General features: G+C 37.7%; 1 protein-coding gene across 3 annotated transcripts in view; it reads left to right on the top strand.

Moving 5' to 3' along the window:
- Positions 1-144: 144 nt before the first annotated feature.
- TRPS1 (transcriptional repressor GATA binding 1) overlaps positions 145-20,561 on the top strand; it is a 257,829-nt gene continuing 237,412 nt past the window's right edge. For all 3 annotated transcript variants that reach the window (XM_040494279.1, XM_040494278.1, XM_040494277.1), the window contains exon 1: positions 145-637. In XM_040494279.1, the coding sequence (XP_040350213.1) occupies positions 628-637 (10 nt within the window). In that variant the 5' untranslated portion in view covers positions 145-627. The remainder of the gene's footprint in view (positions 638-20,561) is intronic.

The following is a 20,561-nucleotide window of genomic DNA, read 5'->3' as shown; positions in this document are numbered from 1 at the left end:
GGGGGGCGGCGGGGGGCGCGGGCGCCCCTCGGCCGGGCCCGGGGCGCCGCGACGCGAGTGCTGCGTCCGCGCGTGTGTGCGCAAAATGTGGGCGATCGCGAGCGGGGAGCCCTGGGAATTAAAAGTGACTTTCTTTGAAAAAAAAAAAAAAAAAAAAAAAGCAGAGGGAGAGTGTGCAGAAAGCCAAGCGCAGGCTTCTCGGGTTTCACATGCATTTTCTTTCTTCCTTTTTGCGCGTGTGATTTCTTTCTTTCTTTCTTCTCTTCTGCTCTCTTTCCCCCCCTTGCTCTTCTCCTTTTGGTGGGTCTGAGACAACTGAGTCTTAGAAACGAGCGACTTCAAACTGCAGTAGCCCTTGGAGTCAGGAGGGTCAAGTTCAGCCGCCAGGGAGGAGGAAAAACAAATCCCCATTTGCCAAAAAAAGAAGTTTCAGGCCGGTGCCCCCTCCCCCCTCGCAGTCCCACTCCCCCTCGCTGTCTCTTTCTGGCTGATTTTAATTCTCTCCTACCGGGCGCAGCGGAGGAGCTGGAGGTGGTTGGACCCGAGGGGCCGCCGCCGCCGCCGCCGCCGCCGCCGCTGCAAGTTTTCTGGGGCTCCTGACAAGCTGGGAGCAGACTAGGCACCAGCATGCAGAGTAGTAAGTTGGGCGAACTTGGGAGGGTCGGGAGGGTCTCAGAGAGGGGCCTTCGTGGGGTCCCCAAAGTGGGAAAACAGCACAGGACTGGCGTTGGCTTTGAAGAGTTTGTAAAGCCAGGCTTCAAACTTTTTGCCTTAAAGGCCCAGCTGGGCTGGAGAAGGAGGGTGTCGCATCCCCTGGTGCACCCGCCTCTGCGCGGCTCAGGGAAGCTCGGCTGAGGGGTCTGTGCCCTGTCGGTGCCATGTGGCAGGGCCTTTCAGCCCAGGCGTTTCCGTAGGGGCTGAGGAAGGGGCAGACTTCCTCTGCGGTGCGGATGATGCGCCATGTGTCGCGGGTCAGCGGACACTGGACGGTGATTAAGTGCCTGACAGTGGTGGGACATCCAGGGGACGGGCGCTTCGCCTTCTGTCTAGTTCCTGTTTGGGTTCCAGAGAAACGCATCTTTGAAAGGCCAAGGCAAACACCGCTGTCCCTTCAAATAACTCCAGGATTATAGGACCCCATGAATAATTTGAGGGTGAGGCGGAGGTGGGAGCTGTTTGAAGTGCAAAGCTGTTTTTGTGGCTGGGAAGGCTTTTTTGTTAGTACCTGTGTGAGATGGTGGTGTTTCCCCCTTTCCCCAGGGAGGTCAGTAACTGTTTTATGGCCCGAAGACTCTAAAGCAATTTAAGTTAGAAGGCGAGTAGGACTGGTGGGTTTCAGAGGGAATCTTGGGCTGATTAAATTTTAGGTCTTGCTTTACTTCCTCATATCTTTTTAGGCCTCAGAGTTGATACTATGAAAGTTTTTGAGTAAGAGCGATGGATCTTAATTGATGAATCAAAATTATGATAGAATGTTCATCCTTATTCTATTTTGGAAAATCACGGCTAGAGTTTTAAGTGAGGTAAGTGAAGTGAGAAGCTTAGCGGAGAAGTTAAATTGCAGAGAAGTTGGGCCGATTCATTGAACTTTTGTAGATTCATTGAACTTTTGTAAATGCACCAGGTGAAGAGGGAAGGGTCCAAGAGGGAAAATAAGTACAAAGAGAACATACAGATAGGGCCGGAGACAAAATTACAAAGAAATGATAATTCTAGGCCTGGTTGTTGGCTAAAATATGATTGTTCACAGCAAAAATAAAATAGGAACCTTCTAACCACTACTTCAAAGCCCACCAGCTCTTGAGTTAAAACCTATGGATCTTGCTGGCATCATGTTACTTTCCTGCTGGTTTTAGGAAAAGTTGATCATTTAGAAAAGGCTGCCAGAGTTAAAAATGCAAGGGGCAGCAAAGGAAAGTAATGCGGGCGGCCAGTTCTTGACGTGGACAAAATGAGAATGAAAGTTTCTGAGCTCACTGCTGTGAAGTTTCTTACATGCTGCTCATTTGCTTAGAACGCTTTCTCAGATATTCCACCGCTTAATGTAAAAAAGCAAAGTAGCTCTAAAATGGTGTGGGCTTTTTTTTTTTTTTTTTGCTTTCCCCAAGTATGCCAGGGCTGTGAATAAATACAGGGTTTGTATGGGAAGATGAAGCGTTTCCTGTAAGTTGTGATGCTGACAGGACAGTCTGGAAATGATACCAACGTTTGGAAGATTTTTTTTTTTTTTTTACCTTTAAGTGAAAGTTTATTAATGACATGCTTAATCTTAAGTCAAACATATTGTTCTTAGAGCTTATCTCTCCTCAGATTTCATAACTTCCTTTTAAAGCTATACCCCTGGATGAAAACATCTCTAGATTGAGTTAAATATACCGGGCCACAAACATGCTAAAGTTTGATGATTATTTTTTAATATGAACAACCTGAAAATAAAACTCCTGACGGGGGGATAAAGTTTTAATGCCCCATTATGACTTGATTTCTCTAAATGCGAGGCATTCCGCAGCTTCATTGATACACTGTTGGCCGAGTATTGTTTACCATGAGTGAGTTGATGTTTACAGCTTCCCAATATATCTATTATATGTTAGGATATATTGTGTGTAGAATACTTTTCCCACACATAACAACGGAGTCTGACACTCTCCAAATAAATGGTGGAACATCGCAAGTTCCTTACAAAAAAGTTTGTCACTCCTTTGAATTCTACACGCTGTAAGGGTCTGCTGCTATTTAGATGTTGTCCTTTGTCTGTGAAAGGTAACATTAAAAGTAAAGAGAAGAATGTCATAGTAGTTGTGAGGTCTGAGTTGATTTTAGAGCTCAGCATTCTGATGATTAATATTCTAAACGAGTTAATAAAATTTTTACTTGAAAAGAGGTTAGAGTCCATAATCGTGTGCTAATCGTAAGTGAGTTACACATGCCTCTTCGACGTTTTCAGTATTATTTTTACTTTTCTTTTAAGTCACATACTCCTCCTGAGTTTACTCTGATTTCCAGAGTATAGGTCCTCCTGTAATACACATAAGGGAATCTTCATTCATAAGGAGAAACTTCAAAACAGGGAAATGAATGCATCTGTGGAAAAGCTGCTTTTAAGATCTTAGTATTTCAATGATGTTTCTATTACTGGTATTATTATTTGGTGAGTGTGTGCGTGTGTGCGTGTGTGTGTGCGTGTGTGTGTATAGAGACAGACAGAAAGAAAGGAAGAACACAGTTTGCAGTTAATAATCTGCACATTCCTATAAAGACATGCCAAAGGGTGTTAAGTTTTAATAAACTGTTTTCTTACCTTCTTTGTGGAAGTAAATAAACATTACTGACATTTTTAGAAAGACTTGTGGCAAATTGTTTTCGAGCTAGAATTTTTTTTGATTTTGAAATCTGTACAAATATTGATAACTGGACTTTAAATGTTTTTTAATAATGCATATAATCTAGAAAAATATTTTTCTTTCACTACCCCTTTTGGTAGCAAATAATAATGTAATAACATTATGCTATTGTGTAGAAAACAAAAATAGACTTTAAGAACGTTATGGGCAGGTGTTTACAATTGATTTAAAGGGAAAATTAGTATTTTTGAAATAAGCGATGCACTTAAAATAAAGTGACTGGTGCACATTAAAACATATTCTTATTAAGATATTCTCTGGTGTGCAAAATGAAGCCATTCATTCAACAGACTGACAACTTTCCACTTGGTATTTGCCTTTGCTTAATTTAGTTTCCGCAGGACAGCTAGTGTGGTAGTCTGCATCTGTTTTTGGCAGGCACAGAAAACTATAAACTGAGACAGTTCTGTCCCAAATAGCTCACAAGTTACAATCAATTTGATAAAAACAGGCAGGTCTTATGGACTTGCTGTCTGTTGTTCATCCTTGGTCAAGCTTTCAGGTAACAGGTTTCTTTCTCTCCCCGTTTTGCTGGTGATAACTACTAATGCCATTGATAACTAATTCTGAGTCTTGTTTACTCATTCATCTACTTTATTTATTATCTAATGAAATTTGGGGAAATTAATGACAGCATATCTAGACTTGGTTTTACTTTACGTGATAACTATGTCTTTTGATATCATACGGAAAGTAATGAAGTCTTTCTTCCTATAATAGGTTTACAGTTTATGGAATTGCACAGTCCCCTTAGGTGAAATGTGAAGAAACTTCTAGCCCTTGCCAAGTAGAAATCTCATCTAATTCTCTGAAGTTCCTTGTAATTGTCATGTATAGAGAAGGCTAATGCTCTTTGCAGTGATTCCCCTTGAAAAAAATTAAGCAGAGTTTTTTAAATAACCATCAAAATTATTTATCTCCTACAAGCTTTAACCAGTGGATTAAAGTAAATATGCTAAAATGCCAACTGTTGTTTTATACTACCGTTCAGTAGCAAACAGTGCTGCAGAGGGAATAACCACTTTTAAAATTTTCTCCTCAAGTGTCAGTGGGTCGTAGGCTATTTGTTTATTTGTATAGGATATTTGGTTAATTATATATGACCTTTACTAATAATGTCTTTAATGCTGCTCCTATGGTCAGCTCTAGTATTGTGTTACTGTGCGTTTCAGATGCCTGGGAACCAAACTCACTGGTCTTTCGTTCGGTTCTCTGGTGGGTATCATAGCGTAGAACCAGATTTAGTTTAGAAAGAGATCTTTGGGCTTAAAGAGACCTCTTTGCTGAATTTGGGGAAGGACCTATGGATGAAAATTATTTGAATTGTTAAGAGTTCAGGAAGAAGCATGACTTGTCGCGGTAGCTGGAGTAGCTGTTACAGTAGCAAAATGTCTACTTTCTGTCACTCCCCCCCACCCCCCTTTTTTTGTTTTTTGTTTTTTCCAAGAGCACAAATCCAAGTAGCAAAAGCAAAGATGAAATTAGCTATGCACTTCAAATGTGAAGCATCATTGGCAATCATTTTCTGATTCAAAGCTGTAATTAAAATACAAATAATATCAAAATACCCCCAAGAAGACACTAAGGGTACGCCTTTTGTTCCTAAGCATGTTTCATTAAGAATAAGAAAGAAAACCTTTAATTTTTAAAACGTTTCTAGCTCTTTAAAAACCTGCAGTAAATACTTTACAAGTGGCTAGACACCTTCCCTGGTGGTTTAGTTTATACAAGCAGGAAACTTTCTCTCCTACTCTTTCTCTCTTTCTTGTTTTCTTTAAACCAACTGACGTAATGCCAAACTTTGCTTTAAAAGAACAGACAGAAGTAATTGGTAGCTTTTAACTTTTAATAATGTTCTGGATTGGTTTTAGTGGCCAAAATGCCATTTTAAAAAAAAAAAAAAAAGTTCAAGTAAGAACGGGCTTGTGGCCTGAGGAAGAAAGGCTCTGTTGATGTAGTTATTTTTATTCTTGTTTTTCAATCTGTTATTAAAAATCTTTCCTGCTGAGCACTGCTGGATTTCTCCAATTGCTCTCTGTGATGGCTGGTGCATTTCAGGTTACCGTAACTTAAACAGTTTTTGGGTTTTGGGGAGAGTGGGTATTTGTGTTGCGTTCTTTCTTTCTTATTTGGAAAAAAATGTGTTTTTGTTTCAATTGACATGAATTAATTAAGATTATCAATGGCGACAGGTCAATGGATGTGTTTATATAAAGAATGCTACACCTGTTAGCAAGAGCCTGAAATGTGGAAGTTTAATTGTGACATTAATCATTTTTATGTGCGGAGGAAGGAAAATAGATGAAACTTTACAAAAATATATTTTTAGATTGAAAGCGTTAATTTTAAGGTTCAGTTTGTTTCTACGGTTCTTTTATTCTCACAATTTCAGATGATAATATTTTAACCCTATTTATCACACAGTGTTTTTAGTTTCCTTTTTTTTTTTTTTTTTTTAAATTCGTCCTTTACTCTCTTCCTGATCGTACACAGGCAAATAGAACTTTCTCCAGTGAAGGGACATCTTGGTGATGTTGATTGGCATCAGGGCAACTTCAGAAGCTGGCAAGTAGGCAAATCTTTTCAGAGGGCAAAAAGATTTGTGCCAGTTTTTCCTTCCTTGGGGAAAGACACTCCATCCAGAAGTGGGGCCCTCCACCCCATTCGGTGGGGCAGAAAGGAGTATCGACATTTCTGGTGTGAATCGTTCGTAAGGTTTAAATCTTATGGGTACTTGTCTTAGACTTGGCTTTTAACCCCAAATTTGTTTTAAGAGTTTTTTTTTTTTCTTGAGAGTTGTTGTTGTTGTTACACAGAGCACATTTTAAAAATAATACATATTGAACTTAGGTATCACGGAGATACCTTAAAATGTCTCTTATGTTTTTTACACTTATAAAAAGCATTCCTCATATTCAGGGAAGTTGAAGTGCTCTCCGCGTAGACATTTGACAGTTTTGACTTCACCTGACTTACGTCTTTCTCAGTTTTTCTTGTGAGAGCTAAGACTTTAGTCCACATCAGGGGCACTGTTTCTCTGGTAACTACTTCTTTACTTACGGATTTGTCAGGGAAGACCTTAGGAACTGAAGCTAGAAGCTGTTCACGTCAGCATGGTGAGAGTGTCTCGATGTAAGTCTTACTTTATGTTTCATAGAGTTTTCAAACATAAATTTAAAGTTACTGGTTTCTCTGTGATTGCATTTTTATTTAATGAATGTTGGTTTATTACTTCAAAACTGAGTGAACAGTAATAAAGTGTAGCAAGAAGGAAAAAAGGCGGAGGGTGGTGTTTGGAGCAGCAGTGCTTTGATATCAGCAGTTTGTTTACTGTTCAGTGGTGGGGAGGGGTTGGAGAGGCTTTGTGGGAGATGATAGAAAAAAAAAATCCATCAATTGCGCATATGATCCCCTCCCCTTAAGGTTTACTTAAACAATATGTTTCAGTTTTGCCTCAAACCATTCCGCACCACTTCTGCTCCCAAGCATCCACCACTATCTGGTTCCTGAGCGGTTAAGGATGACACTTTCTGTTGTACAATGAACTACACTATTGTTTGAACTAAGGTAACATATTTTGCTTTATGTAATTTTTTTTGGTAGTTATTACTAGGATACCTCTAATGTGAGAGGAAGCCTAGCATTGTAAAGGTCTGCAAGTGCTTGAAGTATCCATGATGACTACACTGTGTTTAAATTATTGCTGGTATGTGCATGCTGTTATGGGTGTGTTTTATGTATGGATGTACATGGACTGATAATACATGGATACACCTTGATGGTGGATTCTAATAATGTGAAACCATTAACTCTGCCCTTTTAACATGAATCTTTTAAGGAGTTACATGACCTACTTCATAAAGTCTAGAAGTTTGAGATGGGTATGGAGTCTAACCGTAATGAAGCCATCATTAGCGTACTTCTGTCTACTCTGAATTTACTAGGAAATTTTAAAAATGACGGAAAGCTATAAATCAAAATGCCACCTTTCGGTGTATTGTTAAGAGTTGCTTTTGAAGAAAAATTTTTTAGCAGTCCCATTTCTGCTGAGAGGAGCAGTTAAGTGACAGTGCTGTTTCTGAATATATCTTTTTATGGGATGGCACTTTATAGTTTATACTTCTGTCCCAAAACGTTAGGTAGAAATAATATGGAAAATGTAAAGACTCCGTACTGTGACCCAATGCTTTTTTTCCCTAGGGTGATGGATTCTGTGCGTCACCTAAATGTGATGCTATTTGCCAGGCTTGCAATACTGGTTTTGAGGGTTGCTGTATGTCCTATTTCGTCAAGCAACACAATACAACAACTTTGGTATCTAGGTAATTGACACAGTCAAAATAGGCTCTGGAAAATGTTCCAAAAACTTCTAAGTCAGAAGCTAACATATATTCAGTTTATTTAACATTTGAATAAACAGTGACTCATTGTCAGCTATTTAAGTCTCCTATAGTAGATAGTGTTAGAAGGAAATATACAAGTGTCCATAGTTCATATTCTGTTTCTTTTTTCCTTTATTTAAAGGGAGCATAGTTCTTCTATTTGCATTTATAATTGCTTTCTGTGTTAATTACTTAGCATTTGTGATAGTAGGTAGTATAGTATTATGAAGAATAATAAATGTATTCACAGTATCTAATGTATATGTTCCAAGCTTTAGAAAACATTAATATTATATTTTTAAATTGAGTATTATAATAACCAAGAATAAACCCAGTATGGGATGATAGATACACTACAACTGCTATTTTGACACTAAATATATAGCTGTAGAAAAAATATATGAAAAATATTTCAAAGCCTCAGAGCTTTTTTACTTGTAGAATTTGGATAGAATTTGTGAAACTTTCGTCAACAGATACTTCTAATATAACATGTGCTTCTTGATTAGATTCTACGACATGGCTTTCAGTGAATTCATGTGAAACACTATTGCAATTTTTCCTTATAGAAGTATATATTATGTCTGCGATCAGAGACATCTATAAATAGTGTAAATATATAGGGCAGAAGTTAGTTTGTGGAATCTATTTTCTCTATTTTCTGATACACCTCATGTGCAAAGGGGTCAGGCATTAGTAATCTAGCTTTAGCTTTATTTTTCTCTGAGCTGTGCCCAAGTGCAGACTGTGAATCTGTGCCTTCATGTGAACTTAGTGCATACATGTACATACACATATCTGTTTTCTCATTCGTATAGAATGTTTTGCCTTACAGGCACTGAATGGAATTTTAACGTATCACATATTTATTTACATGATTTTAGCCTTTGTAATATCCATTTTAATTACTTGATGCATCCCAACACCTTTTTGAAGGTTAATTTAATTATAATTTTGGTTCTGAAATGAGAGCACGATTGGCAAAACAAATTAAAAACCAACTTCTACTTGTGACTTCTCTGTGATGTCATTAACCAGGCATCATCTTTAGCTCTGAAAAATGTAGACGTAGTTACATCAGCCAGTTATTCTCTCAATACTATTAAGTAGTTGAGAACATATAAAAGTTCCTGAAAGAGATTTTGGGTTTTGTTTCAACTTTACTTTATGACGCCATTAAATTTTTTTGAAAGGGAATCTCACTTTAATTTTTAAAAATACCATTCAACTGATGAATTAAGACTGGTTTTACATACATATATATACACATACATATATAAACATATATATATGTGTATATGTATATATATATATGAACAGAAGAGAGATTTAGATACTGTACAATCCATTTATGTATATATATATATATATAAAATCAAGGCTCATGTTACTAATTTTTCTCAGTCCATGTTAGCCTCATTGTTGAATTATTAATAATTTTTTATCAACACTTAGTGGATGTACCTCTGAGGTCCTTTAAAATCGGTATTTACTGTATCTGGAAGCCGAATTTTTATGTTAATAAATCGACTTAATTATGAATTGGAAAAACACAAGTGATTATATTTAGTATCATCTTTAACTTATTATTGGAAGTATACTCTATTTAAAGATTGCAAATTTTTCACCTCTGTTCTGCAAACTTAGGTAAGTTTTAGAGAATAACTGAGTACAAATGGCCAGTGTAAGCAATTGCATCCAAATAAGGAGTAATATGAAGCCTTATATTCTGTAACTTCTAAACAGATCCTGAGAGTTGTTTCTCCTTTGCATTTACAACAAATTTGTATTACATCCATTGAACGTAAGATGTGGTGAATTACTATAAGAAACTCACTGTCATCTAGACCTCAATTTCTGTGAACTGTTTATTTAACTCTCTATCCCATAACTGTTTATCCTGCTTTTAAATGTCCCGTTCTTAACGCAATTTATGTTCTTGAAAGAGTGTCCTAAGTATTTACATTTTACTTTTTCTTTGTCTTTTGATAAACTTTAAGTAAGAAAACCATCACTTGTAAGATTTTAGGCTGACAGTAAAAATCATCATGCACACATTTTATGTACAAGTGTATGTGCTTGCGTGTTCACTTGGTCAGACATTTAACTCTTTAGTGTTACACATATTTGTGTGTACTTATGTATTTTTACTTCAGAAGATTTCAGTACATCATTGTTAATGTTTAAGCCTGTGCTTCCATGCTCTTCACACTCCCTGAATAATTCAATACATCATTGGCAATAATAAACATTTAAAGATGAGACCAATAATGAATAGAAATGGAAGAATAGGGGGGTAGCTATGAGTGTAAGTAGGTTTTCCTTCTTTTTGTTTGTGTCATGTTCAGTTTCTGTCTAAAAAGATATGTATGGATACATATATACCTATATATATCCATATATATCTATATCTGAACAGAAGAGAGATTTAGATACTATACAATCCATTTAACATAAGTAAGGAACTATTGCAATATGTGACTTTATTTATATATTTTTGTCATAGGAGACTTTGACCTCTGCCTGTGGTACTTGGGAATTTTAGATAAACCCCATTGGGGTCACATTCATCAGTTCCGGCTTTGCATGACATAAAGCATTCCCTAGTTTCTGGTGCACTACTGTGCTGTTTTCCTTCAGGACTAGAAGTCCTGTAAGTTAATTTGGCATTTGAAAGCACTACTAGAATTTTTCCTTTTTGAAAATCCTCTGGATGGCTTTCAGAGGAGTAAGTAGAGAGCACGGGCAGCATGATGTCGTTCATTTCAGGATGCTAAAGAAAGTTATGCTGAGACCAAGCATGCTTCCTCTGGATTATTCTGCTGTGCGTTATTACCATTTTTTTCCTTCTTTGGGATCTAATATTTCAACTTAAGGGGGAATAGAGATTTTTACTTTTAGTGGAAAAATATGCCAGCTCTAGGGTTTTTTACCTACATTTCTTTATAATATGTATATTGGGGGGACGTTAAGAAGAGAAACTTGGGTACTATAAAATAATAATATTATTTTGCTGTCTGCAATTGAACAGGCCCTTGCCATTCCATTTCTATGAGGAAATGCATTGAAAAGAATAAAGTTGTGGTATAGTTTTGAAATGACTGGAAGCACCAACTGTGACACATTTCTGGCAAATAGATGAAGACAGTGATAGTGCCCCCACCAAACTGTGTACTCCAAGTTGACAAATATGAATTTGACCATTTGATCACAGATAATATTTGAAATGCATGTGTCCTGGTTCAGGGAAGGGGGTACTTAAATCATCCTCACCATCAGTATGCTTTAGATTTGCAAGAAATACAATGCCAAGTATCGTGTTGTCAGACCCTCGAGATTTTTAGTAGAGAGTTTTGCTTGTTTATAGAAGCTTACATTCAGCGACATTGAGCACAGACTGCCTAACGTATTTGTGCATTGAGCTCTAGTGAAGTTCAATAGATGATTGTGTTTCCATCAAGATTTAGGGAGCAGTGCACTAGAATAGTAGCCATCTACTAATGATGGTTCTGAGGTTTGGATGGTGTAACTGATTTTTAGGAGCTATGGCATAAATATAATAATAGGTAGAAATATTTAGAGTGATTACCTTTTATAAAAGTTAGTTCTGTCTTTCATGTCTAGGAAAATATAGCAGTGAATGTTTGCTTTTTGTATGTTTTGTCTCCAAGCAGAGGAAACTGACAGTTTTATGTTTTAAGTGCCGAAAGTTGTTCTTGGCTAAGCAGTCCCTGAGTTAATCACTGGGATGTTAACTTGAATTTTTGTCTTTGAAAAGTTTTCGAATTTTAAAGCGAAATACGCTTCCATTATTTCCAAATTGACATCCTGTGTTCTGGATTGGTTTTTAGAGAACTGTTTTCCAAATTCTCTTGGATCGCTTGAAGTCCATTGATTTTGAAATATTTAGTTTAGTTTTTTTTTTTTTTAAGCTTTTCAGAAAGGAGAGGAAAAACTTCATCTTCTTAGGTTTTTTTCTTTACTAGAGAACCCTCATTATTTCTCATTAAGTGCAAATTAATCTTGCCTTTATTTTGCATACTTTTTTTTTCCTTCTGTGTTCTTTTCAGAAACTCATTTTGGTGCATCAGAAATTGAGAGAACAGTGATTTCAGCTCCCCCACCACACCTTTCTGTGATAACATATTGTGGTCATTGCTAAAGAATCACTATGGAGAAATTCTGTCTTCTGTCATTTGCACAGTTTTCATTTTTACTTGAAAAGAGAGTGATATTTAAAAATCATATATTTATTCTTTGGGGTTAATTGCAAATATTATGAATGCTGTAAAATAACATGACATTTAGTTTTTTTTCTCATTTGAGTCTTAGGCAGTTTGTGTCTAAAAATTTGTTGGAAGGGAAAAGAAAAAAGTATTTTAACCAGCTTTGAAATTAATTTAAGATAGTCTTGTGGAATTCTCCAAAATGAATATGAAAATATCAAATACTGTCAATGCACAGGGTTAAAATTAACTTTGTATAAATAGTGGAGACTTTAACCTGACTTATTTTAGTGCAAAAGATGTTTTAGTATAAAGAAGATTTTCTCTGGTTTGCCCGTATTTTATTTTATTTTATTTCATTTTTTGCAAGCTGTTTGCTTAAAATGATTGGCATCCTTAAATTATGGTTGTGTGGAAAACAAATAAGGCTGCTACTATAAAGAAACAAGAGCTCTGCACATGCATCTTAAAAACGATTTTAAAATATTTTCGTTTGGAAGGAATGCATCGGGCCCCAAAGAAATAGATAGTATCCCTAACACATCGCCCACTCTCTTCTTTCAAAGTGGAATCTACTCGCAGAGAGCGCATTATTTCCACTTGCAGTGGAGTGTATTTCCTAGTATTTTGGTGTCTCTGCTGGTAGAAATGTAGACATTTCAACCAACCGCCTCTTTCTTTGGTTTCTGTGATAGCAGGTGAACTTTTGCCAAAACTTTTGGTGCAGTGTAATCAAGACCATGTTGTGGAATTAGGCTAATGTGATGATTTTAAGTCATGTTTAATGTGTTATTTAGAAAAAAATAATTTTAAAAATTACCATTTGTAATATATTGGAAGAACTGGGATGGTGTTTTTGGATTTAATTCAAAGCCTTGATACTGGCAAGGAAGAGAAAAATTCCATAGATCATTTCTTCTTTTCCTAATGTAGGAGAAAATGGGGTTTATTTGGGTAAATACCTTGGTAGAAATAATTGGTCAACTTTTATTTTGACAAAACATGATCATGTAAAAATATAAGCACATTTTCTGAGCCCAATAATATATGCGTTTTGTTTCTTTAGGTTACATCAATAAAGCCATATACAAAGGAAAATGAACAGAAGAATACATTTAATCACCTATCTGAGGTCAGATGTAGAGTGAACTGCGTAGCCTGTGTGAGAATTCTTTTAGTTCTGTGCTTATACTCTGAGACCTGTTCCTCATCTCCTATGCTCATGGGCATATTTCTTCATATGTGCGAGAATGTTCAGTGTTCTGCTTCCCATGTACACATGGAAATGTGGATTTAGGCTTGAGAGTCTTTTAACACTTTCTTTGTTGAGGAAAAGTAAAGCTGGCTAGTGAAACACTTCTCAATGACTGAACTTCCCTTGAATGGTCCCTCTAAAATCTACGACTCAAGTTCAAATTTTGTTTCTTTCTTTTTCTTTAATTCAGGTAGTATTCAGAGTGATCACAGGATCATATTTTATTTTGAGTAATAGGAGGGATGTGAGCTCCTATCCATTTTACAGAAGGATCTTATTTTTACAAAGGAGAAAACGAAGGATTAAGTTAAGTGAATTTCCATAATCATACAGCTACTTACATAAAGGACTGAGCTTAGAATCAGTGTCTGGTCCCTGTCTTCATACATATATAAAATGCTAGACAGGTTTGAGATTTGTTGAGGAAGTCTGCCTAATACTTGAAATTCACTACTTTTCATTTTTCCTTTTGTAACTGAATTTGAGAATAGAATTAGAATATCATTTATTCATATGCAGTGGGGAATTGATCATGGAATAAATCAGTTGGTACTTTCATATTATTTCTTTATCAATACCTTATGAAGATACAGGAATCAAATGTTTAATCTAGAAGTTATCCTGAAAGTTAAAAGTTACTGCAGAAAATCGAGGCTTAATATTTCTTTCAGACACCTGAACAACAGAAGCCTCTTTAGATTCATGTATATAAAATTCAGTTGGTAAAGAATTAGTTCTAAAATGGTCGTTACTAAGGAGTTAGTTTGTATTATTCTCTCTGTAGCTTAAAATACCTCCCAACTTTTATCTAGTTTGAGACCACCTTTGAAAGTAAAAATCGTCCATTTGAATTAAGGACTTTTTATCTTCCAAGAAACTGGACTTTTCTTTATTCATAACAGCCATAAGCCCCTTGGCAGGTTGAAAACTATAGACAGCATCTGTGAGATTAGGCCTGAAATGTGCAATTAGTTGTTAAAACGTGGTTGAGAAACCGTTCGTGGCATTTTAATAAACTCCTTAGCATTTATCAAAACAAATTAACAAAAGAATAATAAAGAACTTCATTTATGTTAAATGCTTTTGTTATTAATTTTGTCTTTTGAATGATACATTTCAGGTTTACTGTAGTAAAAATGAAATATATTAAAGAATATATATAATGCCTTTATTTTTCTTGTAGAATTTCTTTCAAGTTCCATTTTTATCCATGACCCTTCTGTACAATACGAATGCAATTAACAGTTCTTTGTTGGTTATCGTTAAGCTAATTTTAATCATTTACTCCGTTGCGTTGGAAAAACAGGAAAAATTCTGTCGTCTCAGACAACAGATCTCTTGTTTCTTCTTACCTTTCACTTCTAATAGTTAGATAATCTAAAGGTTAGTGCAGATCCCCTCATCACTGAAATTTATGGTTTATAACCTCTGATGACACTCTAATATCCATTTCTGTTGCAAAAAATCGTAGTGGATGCCATGCAGAAAAATGTTGGACCCAAGACATTCCCCAACCTCCTTCAGAAGACAGTTCTGGGAGGCTCTTTGGAAAGCAGAAGGAGGTGTATCAGATCCTGGAAATGACAGGTTTGGTCCAGGTTCTGCACTTGAACCCATTTCATCTTGAATTGGCAGGTGAAGATACCTGTTGGACTGCCTTTTATTTGTCTGGGTTTGTGTCTTAGCCAGAGGGCAGGCTTGTCTTTTATTTAAATTTGGCTGTTGTGGTTCACTGTTTCTTTCAGGTGAAAACCCTTTGTAAATGGCTGCTGTGAATAGTATTCTTTTAAAATAAAAAAGTTTGCTTATGAACAATGATCACAGTCAGCTAGAAATAATGAAATCAGAGAGTAATGAAATATTTAATATTAAAAGGCAGTTGTTTCTTCTAAAATAGGTTGAGGAACCATCTTAATGATTATGGTGACCATCTCACACAAAATCTCTTTCTTGGTATAGTGAGCATATGATACAGAGAAAGGCTGAAAACTTCTATTATTACATAGCTATCTAGGACTTTTGCCCTCCTCTTCCTCCAGAAATTATCTCTGTTTGAAGTTGATTTTTTTTTTTTTTAAATCTGTGAATTAGTGTTTAACACCTGAAGTTTACTTGATGGAACCATAGGAAACTCATCAGTGCTTACCTTGCCCTCGTTTTTCTCTTCTTCTCCTTTGACTTTAAAGAGACTGGAACCGGGGCGCCTGGGTGGCGCAGTCGGTTAAGCGTCCGACTTCAGCCAGGTCACGATCTCGCGGTCCGTGAGTTCGAGCCCCGCGTCGGGCTCTGGGCTGATGGCTCGGAGCCTGGAGCCTGTTTCCGATTCTGTGTCTCCCTCTCTCTCTGCCCCTCCCCCGTTCATGCTCTGTCTCTCTCTGCCCCAAAAATAAATAAACGTTGAAAAAAAAAATTTAAAGAGATCGGAACCTTACCATGTCCTCTTGGCATTGCAGATCAAAATAAATTTTAAATGGCTCTTATTCTGGGCTTTGTTTATCAGAAAGTACTTTTTTGTTGGCTTTTAAAATAGGTCACATCCAGATAAGGTTTAAATAAGATGAATTTTTTGTATATTTTTTTTTCCTTTTCACTTATTAAGGGATTTTCTTCCCTGATAAATCAGTTTCCATTTAATTTTTACCCGCACCCTGAATCACAGCTTTACTAATATAATCATCTAACGTTTAGTAAACCTCTACTCAGACATTCCTTAAACTGTTCTATACTTGTTCTCATGGCACATACTTGTGAATAAAGACTGCCCTGGATGTTTTATAGAAGGTAGCCACATCACATTTATTTTCTGCTCAATTGCAGTTGTTTTTCTTAGAATCTAGCAAAAGTCCAGTTGTAATTCTGTAGCTAATATACGTGGCTCCTCAGACACAGGGTATGGTTTAAGCCCTGGACCGCTTTTAGGTAACAGCCCACAAATAATGAATATAGCTCTCTTGAAAGTGTAGAAAAAGATAAGGTAAAACAAAACAAAAGGCTACTTTTCATTTATTTCCAGATGGATTCCATCTTGTACTTGGCATGGCACAAAGTCAAAATGTTGCACTTTGAGATTTATTAATTAGAATGTTTCTAAGCCAGATATGGAATCTGTTCTCCTTTTTCAGATAAAAGATAAACCTGCCCAGCTATAAAAAGAACTTTAGAGTGGGGAAAATGTCGAAATCTCAAATCTGGATTTTCTTTTCATGTAGACCTCCATTTCTCAACAGGGAAGTCTACCAGGTTCCTCCGTTTGTGGACACTGCTGTATTGAGGACACCAGTGGCCTCATGGCAGCTAAGCCCAATGATCTTTCCATCTGACTGCATCTCTTAAATGAACTGGATGCTTCCAACCCTTCTCTTGAGTTTCTCTCCTGGCTTGGCTTCTGGGGGCACTGTATCCCTGCTACACTTGTTTTTGTCTGCCCTTGACTTTCCTTTTAGTTTCTGCACTTTTCCTTGGTATTATATATTTTCACCTTTTGATCTGAATGAAATAACTCCAGAGTCTTCACCTCCAGACCTTTGTTTTTCTTCCTGAAGCCTTCCGATTTATAGTCATTTATACTTAAACATCCCTGCCGTGTGTTCCCATTTATTTGTGGCTTTGCTATATAGCCCATACCAGAATCTACTTGGCATTGCAAGTCTGAGGAGATTAAGAGGATACCCAACTTATTTCTGTCCTCTTTACAAAGCCTTAGACGCAGTGGTTTCTCAAAAGTGTTGCGTTAAATTGGCACATGGGGGAAGGACACTTTGGCCAGAAGAGAATGAATGACACTTTTAATTGACCAAATTGTGAAATCGGGTTGCTGAGTTTCAGAGAGGTAAAGGATTATCTGATCATTGTATAATTAATAGATGTTTCTTGAAGTTTGCCCTAATAAATTGTTCCCAAAGTATATAACTGCTGGTTACAACTTCTACGTGCTGTGTTTTGCAGTATGCTTTCAAATTCTGTCTTTCATTGATTAACATCATTGAACCAAGTGTGATGGTGCTGCTAAAACTGAGATGAAGGGAGGACCAAATACATTTGTGAACTATAGAAAATTGAAAACCCACATTGCCTTGTGCTTTGCTGATACTGCATCTGGGGTACTACAAAGTAATCAAAGATGCAAAGAGATAAATGATGTGCCCTTAATACGTGAAGGTTAATAACATCAGGTTCTAACGTCATGAGCCAGAAGTGTGTAATTTTAACTTTCACATGTTGAATATTTGTCAGCCTAAATATTGCATCCTGATGTTTGAGGACAGTGGCTTACAAACTAGCTTCATGGTGAAAGTTACATGTAAGTGGTCCAGTGCTTGGATGCTAAGGGGGGATGATTTGCCTTCGGAAGATCTAACAAAGATATTGATGAATGGGGTTTGTCAGGAGCAGAGCAGAACCACAAGTAATCGTGCTTTGGGGTGCCCAGGTTTGTGGCAGTGAAGGTTATTGAACCTCTTTTTGCTCTTTTACGTTTTCATGCCTCCTTGGGAAATGTCCACTAGAGTGATAATAGTGCTGAGACATTTCTCATGTTGAAACCTTGCCTGAGACTTCTTTGATTGTTTGATTTTTAGTAATTACTTTTAATTTCATTTTAAAAGCCAAGGAGCAGTTTTGAAGTTTTTATTTGTTGTTGTTACCTCCTTTTTTTTTTTTTTTAATGTGTATTTATTTTGGAGGGAGACAGAGAGAGACAGAGCATAAGCGGGGGGGAGGGGCTAAGAGAGAGGGAGACACAAAATCCGAAGCAGGCTTCAGGCTCTGAGCTGTCAGCACAGAGCTCAACGCGGGGCTTGAACTCACGAACTTTCAGATCATGACCTGAGCCGAAATCAGATGCTTAACCCACTGAGCCACCCAGGTGTCCGTTTTTCTTTCTTTCTTTTTTTTTTTTAAAGACCATATCCTTGGCCTTCTCGCTGTAGTTTTTTTTTTTTTCTTTTTTAACAACAAAACTTTCTTTTATCTAAGAACTGGGAAGTCCCTTTGATTTAATATATGAATCTGTTAAGCACTTAAATATTATTTTAAACAGCTCTGGAAAATTGTTAAGGCTTTCTATTATTGTGCATTCCCAAATCTGTGTGGACACAGAAACATGAAGAAGAAATCAAGGAGAGGATCTGTTTCTTTACTTCTAGGACAACTCATTACTTGGAGGACTCTCAATTCTCTGTTTCTTCCCTAATAACAAAACATTCCAAAGCTTGCTAGAAACCTTAGCTAATTGCATTTTTCAGACATACTTTTCTGGTGTCACCTTATGTCTATCAGCATCTTAAAAAAATCCTTTGAAGGAGATAGTTGGATTTTTAAAAGTACCATCTGCCTGAAATTTACAAACTGTTTAAGTGATAGTAGAAAGAGTTTCATTGAAGACTACATTTTGGTTAATAAGTAGGGATTTTAAAATCCTCTGTACTTTTCCACAACTGAAGGGGTGCATACTTTTGGTTGAAAGTGAGTAGGCGAAATGTAGTCATGTTCTTCTGGTGTAGTCTTGGTAGCTTAGAAATCTCTTTATTGCAGTTTCATAATCCCTGACATGACTGTCTAGCTCTCATGTCTGCTAAATGCAGAAATAGAGGAAGGAAATGTATGTTTTGGCCCCATTAAAATGTTCCTTATCGGACTGTATGTAGGAGGAGCGGACCCTGTTGAAGATACCTCTATTGGCCAGCTGGATGGCATGTGCACTGTGCTCGTTTCCTGTCTGCTGAACCTGTGTGGTGCCCTTTAATGATGGGAAGGAGCACATTATTAAATCTGTCAGTTGTTCTCCTTCGTAGTGTTTTCACTTGTGAAAATCAGGGAGCAGAGGGCATGCAAACTTTGCCCAAAGGCTGGATACAGTTTGCATAGAAATGAGCTACGTGTGGTAACAAGTGAATTGGTGGGTGCATAGCCAGCACCGATCACTGAACAGAAGTGAGAGCTAGGTGAGCGAGGTTCACAGGGGAAAGGCTGCTTCCCCAGAGGTTAGTCTTCATTAGGGGCCACCTTCAAACGATGGTAAGTGTTCACATCTGTTGACCACTGCGTTAATTAAATGTACTGTCTCCACCTGAGATAGGAATTGCTGTCATCCACAATTCTCAGGGAAGTCGCCTAGCATACAGCAGGTAGCAATAACAGAATCAGGATTTGAACCCAGGCAGTCTGGCTGGAGAGCTAAGGCTTGGTAAGCACTTCTCCTTTCCTTCTCATCTGCTGTGAGCTGGGTTTGGAGCTGTTGTATCTTCCAGGGGTTTCAAAGACTAGGTGACCTTGAGACCCCACTTTCAGTCTGTTTTCTTCTTCAGCCCTAATCTTCCTTTGCTCACTTTCAGAGAAGTAAAGCCATCATCTTTATATAGGACATTTTAAAATCTGGCTTTAGTAATAATTCACGTTCAACTTGTGTTCTTTCCACAGAGGTAGCTGCAATCTTGTGTTTTTAAAAAAAAATCTGTATTAGTCTAAGCAACTGTCTCTTCTTGGCTCCATTACAGTAAAAAGGCTGTGATCAGCAAACTCTTGTAGGGGGAAGTTGTTGAATGACATGGGGATGTGGTACTGTGTGTTAATCCTCGGGGCTTTGTGTTTCTTAAATTATTTGCACTCCTGGGCAACCGCCCCTGCTCCAAATGGGGTCTTGACAGCGTGGCATTCTTACTTGGCTTCCCTGTGTGGCGAAAACATTAAAAGGAAGGGTCGGTTTGGGTTAGACATACAAACAAACAAAACAAAACCTTTATCATCTTAATATTAGCTTATTTGTGTTGGGTTAATAATAATAATAATAATAATAATAATAAAAGGAATTTCTCTTTTTATGAATGACCTTTAAAGACCCAGCGTATTTTGGTGGTTAGTATAGTCACAGGAGCAAAAACCAAGAGTAAAATTGTTTGTTTTTTTTTTTCCTTTTATTTTAAGGAGAACTAAAAAATCAGGACCGCAGATCAGTAACAGCAGTAGGATTCCATTTTCTTCTAACTGCTCCTCAGGAAGCTGCAGTCTGAGTGAGCTGTGTCTTGGAAGGAGGCCGCTTGCCGCCTGTGGCCTTTGAAGCAGCGGCGACAGGAGCTTTGTGTGTGTGTCCGTGGCGTTCGCGTTCTCCTGAACGCCCCCCCCCCCGGCCCCCCACCTCCACGCCGCCTCCTGCTGCAGCCGCCACGCGTGCTCCGCACCCGGCTGTGTACGTGTTGTCGCAGGCCGCCCCGCGCGGCAGCGGTGAGTGCGCTCGTCCCGCGCGCCCCTGCGTGTGGCCGGTGCGCGCCGGGCGCCCCGCGCTCGCAGCCCCGCTCCC

Source organism: Herpailurus yagouaroundi, unplaced genomic scaffold (assembly GCF_014898765.1).
Source record: "Herpailurus yagouaroundi ecotype Mexico unplaced genomic scaffold, PumYag 186, whole genome shotgun sequence".
Classification (NCBI taxonomy): domain Eukaryota; kingdom Metazoa; phylum Chordata; class Mammalia; order Carnivora; family Felidae; genus Herpailurus; species Herpailurus yagouaroundi.
This window is presented reverse-complemented; position numbering and strand designations above follow the sequence as displayed.